At 48.5% G+C, this 17,850-nt stretch overlaps 7 protein-coding genes across 7 annotated transcripts; 4 read left to right on the top strand and 3 right to left on the bottom strand.

The window, feature by feature from the left end:
* Nucleotides 1-442: 442 nt before the first annotated feature.
* ABOM_000306 (D-2-hydroxyacid dehydrogenase family protein) lies at nucleotides 443-1,471 on the bottom strand (the record flags this gene model as incomplete). Its single annotated transcript, XM_022527436.1, has 1 exon — nucleotides 443-1,471. One exon carries the CDS (start codon nucleotides 1,469-1,471, stop codon nucleotides 443-445), a length of 1,029 nt encoding a protein of 342 aa, XP_022395044.1.
* Nucleotides 1,472-4,910: 3,439 nt separating this feature from the next.
* ABOM_000305 (putative alpha-glucosidase) lies at nucleotides 4,911-7,454 on the bottom strand (the record flags this gene model as incomplete). Its single annotated transcript, XM_022527435.1, has 1 exon — nucleotides 4,911-7,454. One exon carries the CDS (start codon nucleotides 7,452-7,454, stop codon nucleotides 4,911-4,913), a length of 2,544 nt encoding a protein of 847 aa, XP_022395043.1.
* Nucleotides 7,455-8,196: 742 nt separating this feature from the next.
* ABOM_000304 (putative MFS transporter) lies at nucleotides 8,197-10,435 on the top strand (the record flags this gene model as incomplete). The annotated part of the gene is made up of 13 exons (XM_022527434.1): nucleotides 8,197-8,509; nucleotides 8,581-8,718; nucleotides 8,783-8,880; nucleotides 8,943-9,005; nucleotides 9,062-9,114; nucleotides 9,172-9,243; nucleotides 9,300-9,413; nucleotides 9,468-9,735; nucleotides 9,789-9,810; nucleotides 9,861-9,958; nucleotides 10,008-10,072; nucleotides 10,134-10,169; nucleotides 10,222-10,435. 13 exons carry the CDS (start codon nucleotides 8,197-8,199, stop codon nucleotides 10,433-10,435), a joined length of 1,554 nt encoding a protein of 517 aa, XP_022395042.1.
* A 425-nt stretch (nucleotides 10,436-10,860) lies between these two features.
* On the top strand, nucleotides 10,861-13,600 carry ABOM_000303 (putative C6 transcription factor; the record flags this gene model as incomplete). The annotated part of the gene is made up of 14 exons (XM_022527433.1): nucleotides 10,861-10,920; nucleotides 10,982-11,011; nucleotides 11,068-11,099; nucleotides 11,165-11,224; nucleotides 11,303-11,719; nucleotides 11,773-11,788; nucleotides 11,847-11,958; nucleotides 12,022-12,352; nucleotides 12,401-12,524; nucleotides 12,580-12,595; nucleotides 12,655-12,754; nucleotides 12,806-12,825; nucleotides 12,887-13,010; nucleotides 13,072-13,600. The coding sequence occupies 14 exons, from the start codon at nucleotides 10,861-10,863 to the stop codon at nucleotides 13,598-13,600; spliced, it is 1,971 nt and encodes a 656-aa protein (XP_022395049.1).
* Nucleotides 13,601-14,131: 531 nt separating this feature from the next.
* Nucleotides 14,132-14,664, top strand: ABOM_000302 (cytochrome b-c1 complex subunit 8; the record flags this gene model as incomplete). Its single annotated transcript, XM_022527432.1, has 4 exons — nucleotides 14,132-14,163; nucleotides 14,234-14,259; nucleotides 14,378-14,555; nucleotides 14,616-14,664. 4 exons carry the CDS (start codon nucleotides 14,132-14,134, stop codon nucleotides 14,662-14,664), a joined length of 285 nt encoding a protein of 94 aa, XP_022395048.1.
* Nucleotides 14,665-15,180: 516 nt separating this feature from the next.
* On the top strand, nucleotides 15,181-15,951 carry ABOM_000301 (DUF899 domain-containing protein; the record flags this gene model as incomplete). The annotated part of the gene is made up of 2 exons (XM_022527431.1): nucleotides 15,181-15,201; nucleotides 15,298-15,951. 2 exons carry the CDS (start codon nucleotides 15,181-15,183, stop codon nucleotides 15,949-15,951), a joined length of 675 nt encoding a protein of 224 aa, XP_022395047.1.
* A 585-nt stretch (nucleotides 15,952-16,536) lies between these two features.
* Nucleotides 16,537-17,616, bottom strand: ABOM_000300 (Spg1/Tem1 GTP-binding protein; the record flags this gene model as incomplete). The annotated part of the gene is made up of 4 exons (XM_022527430.1): nucleotides 16,537-16,635; nucleotides 16,693-16,767; nucleotides 16,818-17,110; nucleotides 17,166-17,616. 4 exons carry the CDS (start codon nucleotides 17,614-17,616, stop codon nucleotides 16,537-16,539), a joined length of 918 nt encoding a protein of 305 aa, XP_022395046.1.
* Between the last annotated feature and the right edge of the window lie 234 nt (nucleotides 17,617-17,850).

The following is a 17,850-nucleotide window of genomic DNA, read 5'->3' as shown; positions in this document are numbered from 1 at the left end:
CAGCGACTTTTAACCTTGCCTACCACGTGTTTTGTCACTTATCGCTAAATCATATGACTGGACTTGTATGAATCACTGGCATGACTTCTTCCACATGAAACCTCCAAACCGGTATGCTTTACTTCAGTTCTCTCGAACGACCATCTGGATGGTTTTGCGCTGACACAGGATCCGAGGTACAGAACACAGTTCGATTCTTGGTCCACGGAGATCCCCCCACTATGACGAAATCCACATGAAACCCAGAACACGACGGAACGAGTCTTTTAATCAAGCTTCATTTGTACAGGAGAAAAAATTGGCTCTAACGACAGATTGGGTCTCGGTGAAGCACACCTTAACCAAAAAGGCTACACATCCGGATCACATGCATCACACTTATGTACAAAGTATGCAGCTTACCATCTTCGATCTTCTGCGACACCATGTTGATTACCGCCTTTCAATTCATCCGCGTGCTCAGTTCCTCTCCATTCAACCACCTCTCCACATTCTGAGCCACCTCATCATACCACCCGTGAATCTGTTCATCGCCATATCCCGTATGCGGTGACAACACCACCTCACTCCGTCCGTCTTGACCCCATGCCGTTGTCCGCCAGGGGCTATCCTTAGGCAGAGGCTCGGGATCGAAAACATCTAGGGCCGCCCCACGGATGCGTCCCGCATTCAACGTCTTCAACAGTGCCTTCTCCTCCACCAACGGACCCCGCGACGTATTCACCAGGATCGCCGTCGGCTTCATAACCTCAAATTCCGCAGCACCGACGATGCCCCGACTCCGCTCCGACAGTACACTATGAAGACTCACTATATCCGCGCTGCGGAAAAACTCAGCCTTGTCCGGAACAGCTTGAAAACTACCCGCCGGCAACCCCTGTGCCGCAGCCTGTTCGTCCGCCTTCTCCTGCGTCAGATTCGTAGACCACGCAATCACCTTCATATCAAAAGCCAGAACCGCTATCCGCCCAACCTGCGAACCTAACTTGCCCAGTCCCAGTAATCCCAATGTCTTCCCCGCAAGCGTCATTCCAAGCGACCCCTGCCATTCTCCCCGCTTAACAGCCGCATCATCCCGCGCAATATGTCGCGCCGACCCCAGGATCAGAGCCCATGTATGTTGCACCGTAGAATGGACCCCCCCTGATCGGCTCGACGTTCCAGCGACGGGAATTCCGCGCGAAGCACAGTATTGCACGTCCAGGGCGAGATTGCGAGTGCCCGTGGTCAGGAGAAGTTTCAAGTTCGGAAGCGCGGAGAGCGTTTCCTTGGAGAACGGGGTGCGTTCGCGCATAGCGAGAATCACATCAAAGGGCTGGAGGCGCTCGATCAGGAGCGCGCGTTGGCGTTCATCGCGGGGGTCGAGGGTTTCCGGGAAGTAGGAGATTGAGACGCGGGATTCGAGGTGGGCGAAGTGGGGAGGGGAGATGTTCTGGTAGTCGTCTAAGATTGCGAGTTTGGGTTGCGACATTTTGGTGGCAATTGTGATGACAGGTGAGTTCCTTCTGATAGGATTGTAACTTTTCGTAGTATGTTAGGTTTAGTCTTTGCGTGGGTAGAGGTTAAAGTAGAGATATAACCGGTAGAGAATATAGCCGATCAGAGGGTCTAAAGGAGTCATCGACCCCACATATGACGATTCGTTTATCCCCCGCATTTCCGTGATAATAATAGTCTCAGGGCTAAATAAGCCATAGAATTAAATAGATTCATTCCCATGAAGATAGGAGGTGCTTAATATGCAAATAACTGCCATGGGAATGGTAACAGTATCCAGGCCATTCCCCACACGATAATACACTAGTAACAGTCCAAGTAAAGCGAACGAGTCGAGACTGAGACGGCTTTGGGGCCGAAAAAGCCGCGTTAGCCCTCTGCAACTACGGCAATCCTGCAAACCGCCTAACGGACAAGCCACGTCAACAGTTATGGAATAATTACATATATCACTACTCGTACTCTTCGCTTCCTGACGATAAAAGGCTTCCTGTCCGTAAAGTCAAAAGAGCGCATCTTGAACACTGCTAGGTGCTTGATACTGTATGGAGTGTGCAAGCATACAAGCACAGCAATAATCCTTATATTATAGCCTAATCAAGTTATAGCACACTGCCTTTGGTTAGTATACACAAGAGGATGCAAACAACAAGTATAAACGCGAATCCTCGGCAGGAACCAAGGAATCTATGTAAACAATGCCGAGCAATCAACATTGGACTCCTGGTTTCGGGATATGTGCACTTTGCAACTACAAAATGGTGCCAGCTTTGCATTCTCCTCGCGTCATTCAAGGCAAAAAACAGGTTAAAACTGGTGGAACCCATACTTCCTGGCCTTCCACCTGCGTTATCCAGAAGTGCGGGCAGCATAGGGAAACCCATTTTTGTAATGACAAAGAAAGGTAGCGTGGTTACAGGCGGGGGCAAATAGTTAGTAACCAGCTAGGCTAACGTCTCCAGGTGATCCTGCGGAGAAGTTTGGTGTCCCGGCAATCACTTCTCAATTGCCTGGAACCTGGTCGGAGGACTCGTTCAATTTCATCAAACATTGCTTGCATGAGTGCTTGACGAATCACCACTGTTCCACAAGCATGTTCAGATCGCGTCGTCATGCTTTCTTCAGATCGACAAGGGTCAATGATGAACTTGAATTGGAAGCACCAAACGATATAGTAAATTTTGGAGCACCTTCTCGTCTGATTGATGTTCGAGCATTTTGCAGCGACTACGACCATGACATTGAATGCCAACACAATGTCAGGTTAGTTGAAAACCTGTCAGCCTGCCCCGAATACATGACACTGAGTCATTGTTGGGGCAAAAGTCTCAGCACCAATGCCATTACAACAACCGATAATCTCCCCAGTCACATGGAAAAGATTCAGCTTGATGATCTACCTGCAAATTTCTGGGATGCTATTAGCATTACCCGCCGACTTGGCATTCGCTATTTGTGGATTGATGCGATATGCATCATCCAAGACTCACAGGCCGATTGGGCTCAAGAATCGGTCAAGATGGGCCATATATATGACAGGTCATATCTCACAATTGCAGCGAGTGCGAGCGAGGATAGTACCGGAGGATGCTATCGCGGTACTGGAATAAGGCAGGACAGGTTAGGTGGAGGGACTCTAATCGAAATCACAAACAAACTCCTAGTCGCAGGTGGTAAGACGTCGACCTTGATCCTTTGGGCGCCAAAGTTAAGTGAGGACGATCCTCTGAGAGAACCTGCGCCACTGGCTGGCTGTTCTCTGAGCCAGCGTGGGTGGGTATTTCAGGAGAGAATCTTATCACCGAGGACGATTCATTTCACAAACTCCCAATTGGTTTGGGAATGCCGAGAAGTATATGAGATGGAGGATCGTCTGCCTTTTCTCACACCCCATGATACTCTTTCCTTGGGTATGGATCGAGAGATCTCTCCCGATAGGATAAAGCATATTTGGCACGACTGGCTCATCGGATCCGGGTACTCTAGTAGGAAGTTCACTCTGATGAAAGATCGACTCATCGCCATAGCCGGGATTGCGCGATCTCTGCACGAACGAACCGGCGTACCTTATATTGCTGGTCTATGGACGAATCACCTGGGTTTCGGGTTAGGTTGCTTGAAACGCCTAAACATGGATCAGCATATCCTTCTGAATTGTTAAACAATCCTTATTCCCGACGCAGGCCGACCTGGACTTGGGCTTCATCTGACCATGAATTCCAGTATCCGTTGAGGGATTTTGAAGAGGACCATAATCTCTGTTACTTGGACAGTAAAATGGAAACTCTACAAAACGTTCACGATCCATTTACTATCATTACTGGAGGGTGGTTAAAAATTAGAGCAAGAGTTTATGATGGTCCAACGTCCTACTTCACAAAATTATGTTTGGATACTATGGTCCAGCAGGAAGTTTTAGGAACAGCATCAGCACATTCCGAAATCGGGTCTTCTACCTTCAACACCCCATCGTGGGGGTATATCCGACTAGGAAAGTTCGAATGCAGAACAAAAAGCCACATTATTACTGATGAATCATGGCTCATAGTGCGGCGAGTGGAGGCAATGGAGGAAGAGTATGAGAGAATCGGCATTGCTTACCGAAGCTCCAAAATTCATGAAGATGGGATAGATGGAGATATTACACTAAGGATGGGAGATTGGGAATACTTGGTAAGGGATCTTAAGCTGGTGTGAAAGCGTGGATAGCGTGCGTTCCTTGTGGCCCTCGCGTTCCCTACCTGCAAACCCGTCTTGGGTGAACCTACGATCTCGATCAGATCATCCTAGAGAGACTCGCGATCATCATTCATTGCCACCCAAGTGGCTGACTATGCACTCGTACTTTAAAGTCAAGTTCTTCTCATGTGGTTATGTCCTTCTTCACTTATCCAACGCTTCCCTCAAAGCCAAATACCATCCGCATGGCCCTCCTTTAGCCCAAAAAAAGGACAGCACTGCCCTGGCCTAATGCAAATTCTTCAAGTACAGTCTCTCTGGAAGGTGGAATAGAGCCCCTTTAGAAGGTACTGTCTCATGAAGCAGGCAGTCTCGTGAATTGTCCACTACTAATAATTGTCAATTGGACGCTTTCCACTGACTGTATTACAACAAATCTCTTTGCACCACTCATTGGCCTCCGAAATCACCAACTTCACTGAGCCTTGTGAATTGACACAATTTCTGTCGATTAGGCACTAAAGCTGACCGTGTCATTATCTAGCTTGGGGAACACAATCTTTGGTGACTTCATAAACTATGGAATATGAACATGCAAATCTATAATCTATATCGAGTTCTTAAACGCCGTGAGCAATGATGATACAGTTCTTCCACTTGAGAACCCCGCCCCTCGACATGCAATTGAAACACATGGTGGGATTTACTAAGCCAGCAGCAAAACCTCCTGTTTCTTAGTTCTTCAGAGTATACACCACGCGTCCACGGGCGTCTCTTCCCTTGTACTCCACCGGCTTTCCGATATCAGAAACAACCCGTCTCTCATCACCGTTATGGAGGATGATGTCCAATTCCTTCCAGGCCGGAACGAACCCAGCCTTCTGATCCCGAGTGAAACCAACCATTACCTTCTCCTCCGTCGAGCTGTACCTAACGGTGTACTGTGAAATGCTTGGCTTCAGCGAGATTCCGTCATCTTCAAACCAAGTGGTGCTGAAAGCTTGACCATGGGAGCTACCACGAGGCGGGAAGATCTCAACACCTCTATAATCATCGAGCTCATCAACGGCCACGGATGCCGGAGTTTCATCGCCAGGCACCCGGGTATGCACAGGCTTTCCAACTGGGATTGCACCACCAATTCGGGCCAAGAGGGGAATACTCCTCTTCCACTCGGATGGAACCTCAACCCATTGCCCAGAAGCGAAATAAGTATAGGGCTCGTTCATGTTCACATATCCAAAGTCAAACTGGTCATTGGCCTTCCGAGGAAGATACATCTTTGCGACGCTCACGCCGGGCTGGTAGACGCCACCAACCATAATAGTGTCACCAAACCAGAACTGCTCATCCCCAGACTTGAGCACCTTAGTCCAGACCTCAGGATCAGACTCGTAGCCCCAGCCCACCCAGCGCTGGGGTGGAGAGGCGGTCAAGTGGCTCTCCAAACCTAGAGAGTAAATGTAAGGAAGAATCTCATAGCGACGTTTGATGGTGTCCCGGACGAGAGGTGTGATCTCGGGGTACATCCAGGGTTCAATGACCTCCCCGACGGAGTTGTTTTCGGGCGACGTCTTGAAACAGTTAATGGCAAATCGCGGTGAGTGGATACCCAGTTGGATCCATCTGAGTAACAGCTCTGGTGAAGGTTGGGGTCCCTCGAAACCTCCAATATCATGTCCACAACACTGCAAAAGCGAGATACCTGCATTGAGGGACAAAGCATTTGCACCTTTCATGCTTTCCCAGCTGGTAACGTTGTCTCCACTCCATGTGCTAGCGGAGTAGCGCATCGTGCCAGCCGTGGCACTCCGAGTCAGAACGAAAGGCCTCTGGCTGGGCTCAAGATCGAGCAGCGCGTCATGAGAGGCTTTACCCATGAGCTCTGTGTGCATTGCACGTCCCCAGTCTCCAACAGTGGCCTTAACCCCCGTCTTGGCACCGTCGGAAACAGTTGGTTCATCGACGGCAAGCTGCCAATCATCATCTGGAATCGTGTATTCGTTGTTGTCATTCCACATTCCATCTATGCCGGCGCGCTTCAAACTCTGGACTCCATTATACCACCATTTGAATGCGAAGGCTGAAGTAAAATCGATATGGCATCCATCACCCCCAGTTGCGCCGCCAGCACTCCACAATCTCATATACCCCGGCTCATTTGTTTCAGGGTTCTTGAAGAATCCATTTCCATCAACAAGTTTTTGGAAGTCAGGATGGGAGCCAAGCAAAAACGGCTTGATGTTGGTAATGAGACGGATTCCTCGTGAATGATACTTGGCAATCCACTCTTCTGGATTGGGGAACCGGTACTTGTTCCAAGTGAAGACATTGCGGACTTTGGGTTCTACTTCGGCAATTGAGTAGCCGGAGCTCATTTGATGCGCAGAGCAGGGAATTTCATGCTCCTTCAGTTTGTCGGCGAACTCCATGAGCGCTTGGTGGGCGGGTGGCTCATCCATCATGGTATACTTGTATCCCCCGGAGATGTATCCGTAGGCCCATCTGGGGACGAGGATCGGGTGGCCGACAAGCTCTGCATACGACCTGACGACGTCCTTGAGTGTCTTTCCGACAATGAGATATTGTTCGAGACCACCGTAGTCTTGACGGTAGACCTTGAAATGGCCCCAAAGGCCGTCAACCTCTGAGCCAACGGACCACGTTCCTCTGCCGTGTGTGGTCGAGAAGATGGCAACACATCCCCCGGGTGATGCCTTGATCAAAAGCGGGATGTGCTTATATAGGGGGTCGGTATTATACACATCGTATCCAAAACTGTCCGTGGCTGACAGCTGGAAATGACGGCCACTGAGATCCATAGGGGCTCTTTTCTCCCCTAGTCCAACATGGAGGTCATTTCGGTCATGTTCAGTGTAGTGCGCAATTCCAGATGCGTCTGCTACATAAGACCGCAAGGGAAGATCTCTGTACAAAGGCTTTTCGGTGTCCTTCCACGACAGTGAGACCACTGGAGTGTTAGCCCACTCAACAGAGGCTGTTATATCACCAATTTTGATGGTCTTTTGTTGAGAGCCGTATTCTGTAGAAAGATTGACGCCTTCCAAGCTGGTCACTGGCTTGGTCACACTCGGATAAGGGGAAAGAGGATGATCCTCGGAAGAAAAGGTGACTCTAAATAGGTTTTCACGAATTGGCTCAAATGAGAAGTCAAATTGCCGCTTGTCTGAGCCCGAACGGAGGTGAACAGCGGCGGAGCTCTGAGCTCCTGTCGAAGTCTCTTGATAGCTCTTGGGGCAAAATTCTTTTTGAGGCATGGTTGCTGGTTAAGCGGTCTGAAGGAATACCATTAAAGACGAGTTCAAATCAGGGGAATATACCAAGATTTGAAGCTCTATTTGAATGTGTCTACGCACATCTGCGTCATCGGGACTACTCGAAGGCAACTACCGTGTATACATCGGACTTCGGGCTCATCTCCGACAGTTATGGCTGCTTTCCCCACACGACACCTCCGCGCTCTTGGCAACATGTCGGTTTTTGCAACCGAACACCGATACTAATCTTCTTTAAGACTACAGCCTCCCCACCAGTGTGTTTCTTGTCCTACACGGTGAGAATACGATGGGAACCATTGGATGCGTCATCGGAAGATGCCCGACGCTCGTCACGAGTGGTGACATGCCATCCCGTTGTGTTTTGCCGGCATTGATGGCCCGGTCCGCACTAATCCCCGTATGGTCTACAGAACGAGCCGTGAGTGGATTTACTCCCCCTTCGGCTTCTCGAGGTTTTGTCCGGGGCTGGGGATGGTGTGTTCCCCACGGGGTTTGCCCGCCAAGGCTAGTATACCTTTAGAAAATCTGAGAGTATTGAAGCAAATATCCTCCTGTGTTGGTTCACTACTCCTGGTCCCTATCACCATCTGCTCTGCATGTTGGAGAAATTCTGAAACCAAAAGATATTTCCATTCCATTCAAGATCATCTTTTCTAGTTCCACAGATTCTATCCTTCAGAGCTAGCTGAGTCCAGCTAGAGGACCTAAGAAGGAGAAGAAGATGTCTCATCACAAAGCAGCAGCGTCCGGAGAGCAAGACCAAGATGAGCATATAGAGTCTGTTGACAATTCTACTCGTCAGGACAGGGAGAACATAGTTGGGCCTGGACATGATAGAGCCCTAGACCTTATAGCAGATGCAGGACACTCATCTGTCCTCACAGCTGAGAACAACGCCCGAGTGCTTCGAAAGATCGACCTGAGGCTTTTACCCATTCTTCTTGGGATATATTTCTTGCAGCAACTCGACAAGTCGAGTCTTTCATATGCATCCATTTTGGTCTCGTCGAGACAGCTAACCTCCATGGACAGCAGTATTCCTGGCTAGGAGCAGTTGTTTATCTAGTACAACTCGTTGCTCAACCGTTCGTTGCCTATATATTAGTCAAAGTTCCAATTGGAAAGTTTCTGGCATGCACAACCCTTTGCTGGGGCATAGCCCTGACCTGTATGACCCCGGCAAATACCTTTGCGGGCTTGTTGGTCTGCCGGATGTTTTTGGGACTCTTTGAAGCCGGTATACGTAAGTATCTCCCCAAAGCATGACTTTCTGATACTCAATGCTGATTATGGGTCACGAATAATAGCTGCTTGTTTCATTGCGGTAACGCAAATGTGGTATCGGCGAATTGAACAACCAGTCCGACTTGGCTCATGGTATGCTATGAACGGTGTGGTGTACATGGTGCGTTGGACTCATTTAGTCACCCAGTGTGCTGTTGTACTAAATCAGACTCTTGCAAGTAGTTTGGTAGTCTGCTCTCGTATGGTCTGGGCCATATAAAGTCCTCGGTTTTTGAGCCCTATCAGGTTCGGTCATATTCCTCCAAGTCGTTGGTGATTCAGGAATCTAACTGCCAGTCAAGATTATCTTCTTATTCTTCGGTCTCATAACGATTGCTTTCTCTGGTCTTATCCTGTGAGCGATGCTACCTTTTCAACCAACTAATGTGCATATCTAACCCTGGCTGCGTAGGTTGTTTATGCCCGACTCGCCGATTCAATCCAAGTTTCTTACCGAGGAAGACAAGCTTTTAGCTATCGAAAGGTATGTGGGTGGAGTCAGGGACTTGCTATGTAGAACGCTAACGGAATCTTGTCAAGATTACGCATGAACCAACAAGGTATTGAGACGCATGAATGGAAGTGGGACCATGTCAAAGAGGCTTGTCTCGACATAAAGTCCTTTTTCTGGTTTGCCCTGATGTTTGCAGTATCGTAAGGATCGGTCCATATCTTTCGTTAAAGTAGCCTCAACTCACATCTTAGCAGGATTCCCAGCGGTGGTATCTCGACATTTGGCCCATTGATCATCGAGGCGTTCGGTTTCGACCAATTTGAAACAATCCTATTCAACATACCGTTTGGTGCTGTCCAGCTCGTAGCAACAATGGGGGGAGCGTGGCTAGCGACTAAACTAAAAATGAAGGGACCTGTTATAGCCCTTTTATCTTTACCTGCCATTGCAGGTTGCGTCATGCTGCTGGAGCTTCCTCGTGATGGCCATCACAATGGGGCATTGCTTGCGGGATATTACATCGTAAGCCTTCCTGGGCATTGGTCTTTGCTTGGCTCTGCTAATTTAGAAATAAGATCTCTGTGTATCCTGGAATTAGTATGTTTGCTACGTGACATTGCGAGTGGATTGAGCTGACAGACCATTAGCGCCCATGGTCTATTCGTGGTCTGCAGGAAACACCGCAGGTGAGACGAAGAAAAAGATTGTGAATGGCATAGTCCTTGTTGGACAATGTGCCGGTAATGTACGTGGAGAATTCAGTCCAACTGGAACAGTTTACTTACACCTGACAGGTTCTTGGCTCAAATCTGTACACAACCACAGATGCGCCCTTATATAGACGTGGTTTACTATCCAAGTATGTGATAGCACTGGACTCATGATACGGTACCCATGCTGACTGCAATTAATAATTATAGCCTTGCAATGTTCTGTCTCCTCGTCTTGCTTCCCATGTAAGTTTTTCTCCTTACCCCTATACCGGCCCATGTGTTTATATATCGCCAGGATGAATATGGCATACCTGTATTTCCTCAACAAGCAGCATGAGAAGAAACGAGTGAGTATGGGTAAGAGTGCAAAGATTATCGACCATTCGATGCAAGCTGTTGGTTCAGTGCCAGTGGACAAAACCGAGCCTCAGCAGCCCGCAGTGAGCGAAGACAACGCGTTCAAAGATCTCACGGACTGGGAGAACGAAGACTTTATCTACGTTTACTGAGCGAAGCCAATTATGGAAAAAGATGGTATATGGACATATGTGTGAAGTTAAAGGACCAGTTGTCTTGTACGGCGTGTTGCAGATGACGATAGCCTTTTGTTGCATGAAGTATTGTTAATTCATTGCTTAAAGCTTGTCCCCGGGTTTGAATTATTCCACGTAGAGCATCCCACGGAGCTGTAATAGGCTTAACCACCTCCAGATTAGGCTCTAATAGCGCATAATCCTAAGTTTGTTCTAAGCGAAAGCCATGGGTTCCGTTAGTAGCTGTATCGGCATCTCTTTACCCGAGCCGGCGAGTCTCCGATGTTGACGGCGTTGCCCCGCCCCCATTAATATCATCCATGCAACGGTCCGCGCCCTTCTTGCATTAACCCTTTCTATAATCTATCCTAGTTGACTTTAGTACATACTTTACGCATCGGATGGATTCTGACGGTTCCTCGTGTCTGGTGTCGGCCCCGATTGGGAAAAAGCGCATTCCCGTATGGTTTCTTCTTTCTCCAGGATATGCATGTGTTGCTAGCTAACTCACGCTAATCACAGAAGGCTTGCAGCGCTTGTCGACAGTCTAAAGTGTGCTTGAACTCTATAGCACTTCCGCTTATGTATCCATTTTAACCTTCCTGTAGGTGAGATGCGACGGTAAACGACCATGTACTAGGTATTGTCCCTCTTTCTCATACATCTACTTGAGATGGTGAAATGCTTTGCTTACAGGTACAATAGGTGCAGGCGCTCGCGGAAGCAATGCATATTCTTCGAGATCCCAAGGGATCCCTCCACAGAGTATGTACACTTATCTCATCTTTTCAGAAGCCGCCCTTTGGTTGTTGGTAGAAGTGTCAAGAACTGACCATACTGAAGGCGGCTAGGAAATGTGGAAGCCGAAGTACAGCGGCTGCAAGCGCAATTGAGTGACATGCAGGAGCTTCTTCAGCTTCACATACAGCCAAACCCAGGACCTCTTGGAGATATAACCCAAGGCCAAGTTCCAGGGCAGCAGATCCCAATCCCTTCTCCAAGTCATATTATGTCGGATCCTGGGCCAATGCCTACATTCCCTGGAACGGCAGACCCGGGTGAATATCACTATCGTGGTCCTAGGTGTATATCAGCTCATCGGAATGGCCCCATCTTCCAGCAACTGCAAACTGCCGAGGTGGACAGTCCTCATCCTGCTAGGCAGAGACGCTCTGGATTCGATATTAGAGAAGAGCCCATCTCCGATTTTATCAGCAAGGGTCTGGTGACAATTGACCATGCCATGTCATGCTTTAGGGCGTAGGTGCTGCGAGTCATCATGTATCTTGTGACCGTTTGCTGATCCAACATAGGTTTTTCCAAGGTTGCGTACGTGCCTTAGTTTCCATCGATTGGCTTGGGCGCTTATTTCTCTTGCAATTTCCAGGATAGGTATATCCCAATTTTCGACCCGGAACTTGACAACTTTGCGTCTGTGCGTGCGCGCAGTAGCATACTTCTAAATGCCATATGTACAATTGGGAGTCGCGTTGAGACAAGTATGACGAACTTCATCAAGTCGCTAATGACATTATTGCGGCTGCATAACTGATGAGCATCAGGATCCGGTTCCCAGATTTCCGATTTGTTGCATGCAGAGCTCAAGAGATGGATCAACGTGGTTATTCAAAATAAAACGATGAACTGCCTAGAATCCGTCCAGGCGCTTCTTATCGTAGCATGCTATTCTGCCGAGCGTTCTCTCCTTCTGTCATTCGCGACCCGGATGGCATTAGATTTGAGCTTGGACGAAGCATTCGAAGAACTTATCCAGCGGCTGACCATGAAAGGGATTGAAGATATCTCTGAATTTCATATGACAACTGATGAAGAAGAGCGTTCTTTGATGCGTAAATCCCGGACTTGGTTTGGCCTGCTCGTTTTGGATCATATGTATGTTCACAATCCAACGTGGGACTTATACCGGCTGATAATCTCCAGCTTTCATGTAGATGGCGGAAAGCCACCTGGCATTCGGATGACGGGCAATGCACATCGATGCCGCATTTTGCTCCGTCATCATACGTCGACAATATTAGATTTGCGTCTTTTTTCTCAGGTTGAGGTATGGTTACTTATCTGCATTTGATCATAAAGGCGGGCTGACTCCGGAATGAAAGTTGAACGTTATACGTGGTAAGTTAATATCACATATCTAACATAAACGCAAGAGAGGTCCTTACACCTTTTAATAGCAAAGATCAACGACACTCTAGATACGAAGGAGACGCTAAATAGACCGGATATCGCCGAGTTTGTGCACGAGGCCAAGGTAGATCTTGACCTCTGGTTTGAGTAAGTGAATCAATTACTTCTACTGTTTATATCACTTACTGAATTGTCTAGCGATTGGCTGCGCATCATCGGTAAGATTAACCTTGTACACGCAAAGCCATATGGCCGTACTAATGCGGTTGAAATTTTAAGAAAGTTCGATTGCAGCAGAGCAAGAGAGACCCTTCCTCTTAGCGGCCCTACGCGTCCAAAAATGCTGGGCTGAGCTAATCCTCCACTGCAAAGCCCTGCTATCAATGGGTGTAGAGAATGTGGCGTACGTACCATGTTACCCAATAGTGAAAATATCGTTCCGCCTTGCACTGACACACAACTAGTGCTATGTCACCCGTTGAACGCAATGTCCTCCTAGTAGCTAAGTCCAGCGCCCGAAAACACCTCCGCCTCATAAGCACAGAGCCAGACTTCTACCTCGCCAAGCTCAAATACGCCATGGACTTTGTCTGGGCCAAATGCGCGTTCTGCTTCCTACTCCTTCTGAAACTCTCCCGGCTGCTCCCAGAGCGCAGGGAAGAGCACCAGGAACTACTGGACCACGGGAACAGACTTCTCGATGAGCTAACTCGGTCTGTGGGATCGAGCGGGGAAACTACCGGAAACGGGAGCATCTACATGCAGATTCTGAGGCTGAGTATTGAGAAATACGGCCGAATATTCCAGGAAAGAGAAGCGGGCGGGGATCCGGTGGCCACGGCGCCATTCTGGGAGTCGTTCGATGCTCAGGCGGACTTGCAGTCTTTTGTACCGGAGCAGTTTGTTCGGGAGTGGGACTTTCCGGGGCTCAACTTGTTTTATTTTCCTACTGCGTGGCAGGATTTCTTTGGAGACTTTTCGTTGGCTGTTTGATTCTTTCCTTTGTGCGATAGTGTCGGTACTATAGGCTGAAGTACTGCCAAGTTTAATAAATATAAGACATCTCCTAGGCACGCAGCTTATAGGTCAAGCTTGTATGACACATTGGTCCGTGGATGAGATGAGATGCTGCTTATCCGATCCGTACACATGCTCGCAGTTTCCCCGGAAGATACCGTGTATATACAAGCATACCTGTCCACCTATTTACCCCTATGAGCCAGCTAGCAACAGCATGTACAAAAGCAACCTAAGTTCCAACGTCTACCAAAACAAGATGACAACAGGGGTCCGAATCCTTCAGTGGATCAAACTCAAAACCTAGTATACGAACCATCCAATCAAACTGGCTGAGCATATACTAACTTAAACCTCCGAAGTACCGACCCGAGCCCTAATCGGATTATAATATCTATCGTCACCGAGACGAAGCGAACATAATATAAGAACGAGTCCTGGGTCACTTTGAACCGGTGCATTCAGACGCCTGTTTATATGCTATTCGAAAAGTGAACCCTCTCAGCCATGGTAGGCCACAACGACCCCAAGACAGGCTGGTACGTTGATGTGACCCCAACTACCATATACCATGGCGATATCCTACGAATCCAACTAATATCTAGATAGGTGGATGGGAGAGCCCGGAAACTCCGGTACGTTGACCCCATCACCCTCACCCTCTCAGGAACCTGCAAATCGATCAGTTCGACAATCATACCCCTCCAAGTCATACTCCATTATGAATTCAACACCCAAACTGAACCAAGATAGTCCTCCCCACACCAACCCGCATAGCCATCTATGCCCTATCCCCAAACCGACAGAGACCCCTTGCCGGCGCGTTCCATGCGGCCATCTTCAATACCTTCCGCAGGTGCAGACACCAGGTGTTGTATGTTGTCCCGCCCTTTCTGGTTGCCTACGCGGCGATGCATTGGGCGAATGAGAGGTAAATGACTAGTATTTGGGGTGGTCGTTTGTACTGTATGTACGTGCTGATTTGGCTTAGGAATGAGTATTTGAATTCGAAACGGGGGAGGTTGGAAAGCGCGGAGTGAGAGATTGTGGGATTGTTCGTTAAGTGTTTTGTGTAATTTAGATGGGTCGCTTTTTGCTTAGGGAAGATATATTTATCTCTTAAGTTCTCCGTATATAAGGTCCGGAATACTATGTTGTGGTTTGGAACATGTGTTACCAAGCTGAACTATTCGCCGTGCGGTATACAGATATATATTCTGGGTTATCCGCAACCCAACAAATCCATTTATCATCGGAACCATGGATCCCTTCGTATATCTATAATAATAACACTCTAGACCCCAGAGTGCCGAACAGTATTTACTCAACCACGGGACACGATCTGGACATGACATAATTCAAAAAGAAGCTTTAACTACGTAAGGGTCTAAGATTTATACGAACGCAACCCCGCGTTTCCACTCTTGATAGCTACTAGTACATCACAATCAGACAAATCAATCCTGTATAAAAGCTGGGAATCGAATTTTGTACCAAAACCTATCTGTTCATCTGTCACTCTATCAAAACCAGACAAATAAACGCTAGTGCCCATCATGACCACCCCAAACCAGAATGTAAGCATTCCGGGAACACCGATATGAAGATCTTAAAACAACACACACAACATATAACCCCCGCCACACCCTATAATCTCCTACTAACCAAAGCAGAAACAGGTAGTAACCCCCACCGAATTCCAAAATGTCCACAGCGCACACCTCGTGCTCGAAAAAGCAGCAACACACCACCTCCAAGCCCTCTCCGCAGCCCGCCGCTCCCTGCCCATAGTGCCCGTCCCGGATCCCGCGCGTTTCAAGTTCGACACGGTGCAAGGCGAGAAAAGTCTCCCGGAGCTCTTCGCTGGTCGGAGACAACTCATCCTGTACCATTTTATGCTGGGGCCGGAGGACGAGAAGGGCTGTGTTGGGTGTTCGTTTTGCATGGATCATATTCCTGATTTGCGGCATTTGGAGAGTCGGGATACGAGTTTCGTGGCGGTTGCGAGGGCGCCGGTGGAGAAGATTGAGGAGTATAAGAGGCTTACGGGGTGGGGGTTTCCGTTTTACAGTTCGGAGAAGACGCATCGGGCGTGGGAGGAGGCGGAGAAGGGTGGAGAGGTTATTACTTGGAAGCCTGGTAATGGGTATTTTGGGTTGTGTGTGTTTCTGAGGGGCGACGAGGGCGAGGTGTTCCATACGTATTCTACGACGGATCGGGGGATGGAGATCCTGCTTGGGACGTATCATTTATTGGATATGACACCGCTGGGGAGGCAGGAAGTGGGGAATGGGATGAATGACTTTCGGAGAATTTATGAGTACTGAAGGGTGGTTGGGAATGTGATGTATGTAATTAGGGCTTGCTGAGGCTGGGTTCCGATGACGTCGGACGTTGCATACATTGAGCGAATCTCACGTAGTCATGTAATATCACGCATAGTTCCAGTGTCGGTCTTATTGTTTCAAGCTTGGGTTCCAATGTTCCTTTCGTGAGCAGTTGAGCTCCGGGTGATAAGCGCCATGGTTCTGATCTCGAACTCATCAAGAGTCTTAGATGCAGGTTTATAATGAGTCAAAAAGAAACAAGAAAAAAGGTGGGAGGAAAGAGAGATTAAAAACACGGATGGGGAATTTAACACAAGGAAAAGAAAGAAAGAAAGAAAGAAAGAAAGAAAGAAAGAAAGAAAGAAAGAAAAGAAAAGAAAAATGATGAACATGAATAGAATCCTGGACGCGTCCCAATGCTGAGAGAAAAGAAAATCAAGTAAAGGAAAGCAGAATGCGTATCGACAGAAACGCAGAGTAGAAATCCTCCCACTGCCGCCACTTCATCCCACACCAAGGGAGAAGAAGTCGTCAACATCACTTCGTCCCAATGTACATAATCGTTACGTCCACTTCGTCGTGATTCTATACGTTTTTGTAGAGCAACAGCGGTTCACCAACGTTCTCGATCTCGGGAATAGTGCACTTCAGGTCGAAAGCCTTCGCCAGGACAATCTTGAAGATCTGACAGAGAGTTAGTATCGGACGGAAACCAGGTTCGGAATTTATCTCCGTTCGCACCTTTTGTACGTTTATACTGTGGCTGGTGCTGCTGAAAATCAAGCTGGCCTTCATGGCCTTGGCAAACCTCTTGGCCTGAGCTCAAATTAGCGTGGTTATGGTTAGATTTCTTCACGCTAACATACCTGGATCGAGATCTCTTCCTGGTCTTCCCGCGGAAAGTTGACAAAGTGATCGTATTTTGTGCCAACGAGGAAAGGAATCGCGGTCTTATTGAAGCCACGGCCCTGGCGGTACCACTCCTTGATGGAATTCAACGTGCTCTTGCGAGTGAGATCGAACATGAAGAGGATTGCGACGGCATCGTTGCAGACAAGAGGAAGCATATTGACGAATTCACGTTGTCCACCCAGATCCCAGATGGAAAAAGTAATCTCCGTATTCCGGATAGAAATCGTTTTCTCCATGAAGTTTACACCTTCGCATGGTTAGAACGGCGCCCACAAATAGCGACCCCGAATATGATCACATACCCAACGTTTGAATGTAGTCTTCGTCCCAACTGCCCTCCACATATTTGACCATCAGACTAGTCTTTCCGATCTGAGCATCCCCGACCATTCCGACCTTGATCACCACGCTGTTCTTCGTTTGCTGCTGCGATGGCTGCTTCTGGCTGACGTCCTGGCTAGTCTGGGAGATGCCGGGTGCACTGGACAATCCGGAACTCGGCCGAGACGACGAAGGCATTTGAGGTTGGGTCAAAGGAGAAGGCGTCGGCCGGGCATCATCATGAGACTGATACTCGCGAGTGGGAGAGTGGTATTCAACAGTGGAATGGGAGGAATAGTGGGCGCGCGAATCGCTGCTGTAACCGTCCTTGTAAGCCGGCGCGGGGGCCGTATCCTCCGTCACATGAGGATCCTGTTCAAACTGGTCCGCCACATGAGATGTGCTGGCGGGCGGAAAATGTGACGCATCCATATTGAGAGGAGTGTTTCAACTGGGAGGGTTGTTGGACAAAGCTTTCCACAGCCCCTGTGGGAGTGCCTGAGGGTGAACACAGCCGCAGCTCCAGAAGAGGGAGAGCGTCAACAGCCCGATCGCCACTAGTCCGCGATAGGCCTAGCGCCGTTGCCCGTCGGGCTTCGCAAAAAAAAAAAAAAAGTTCCTGAACCCTAATCAGTGATTTTCCCTCTCTTTTGAAGGTGGTTCTGC

This window comes from Aspergillus bombycis (assembly GCF_001792695.1).
Source record: "Aspergillus bombycis strain NRRL26010 chromosome Unknown contig00001, whole genome shotgun sequence".
Taxonomy (NCBI): Eukaryota; Fungi; Ascomycota; class Eurotiomycetes; order Eurotiales; family Aspergillaceae; genus Aspergillus; species Aspergillus bombycis.
Note: the sequence above shows the minus strand (reverse complement) of the source record. Positions and strands in the feature narration are given on the sequence as shown.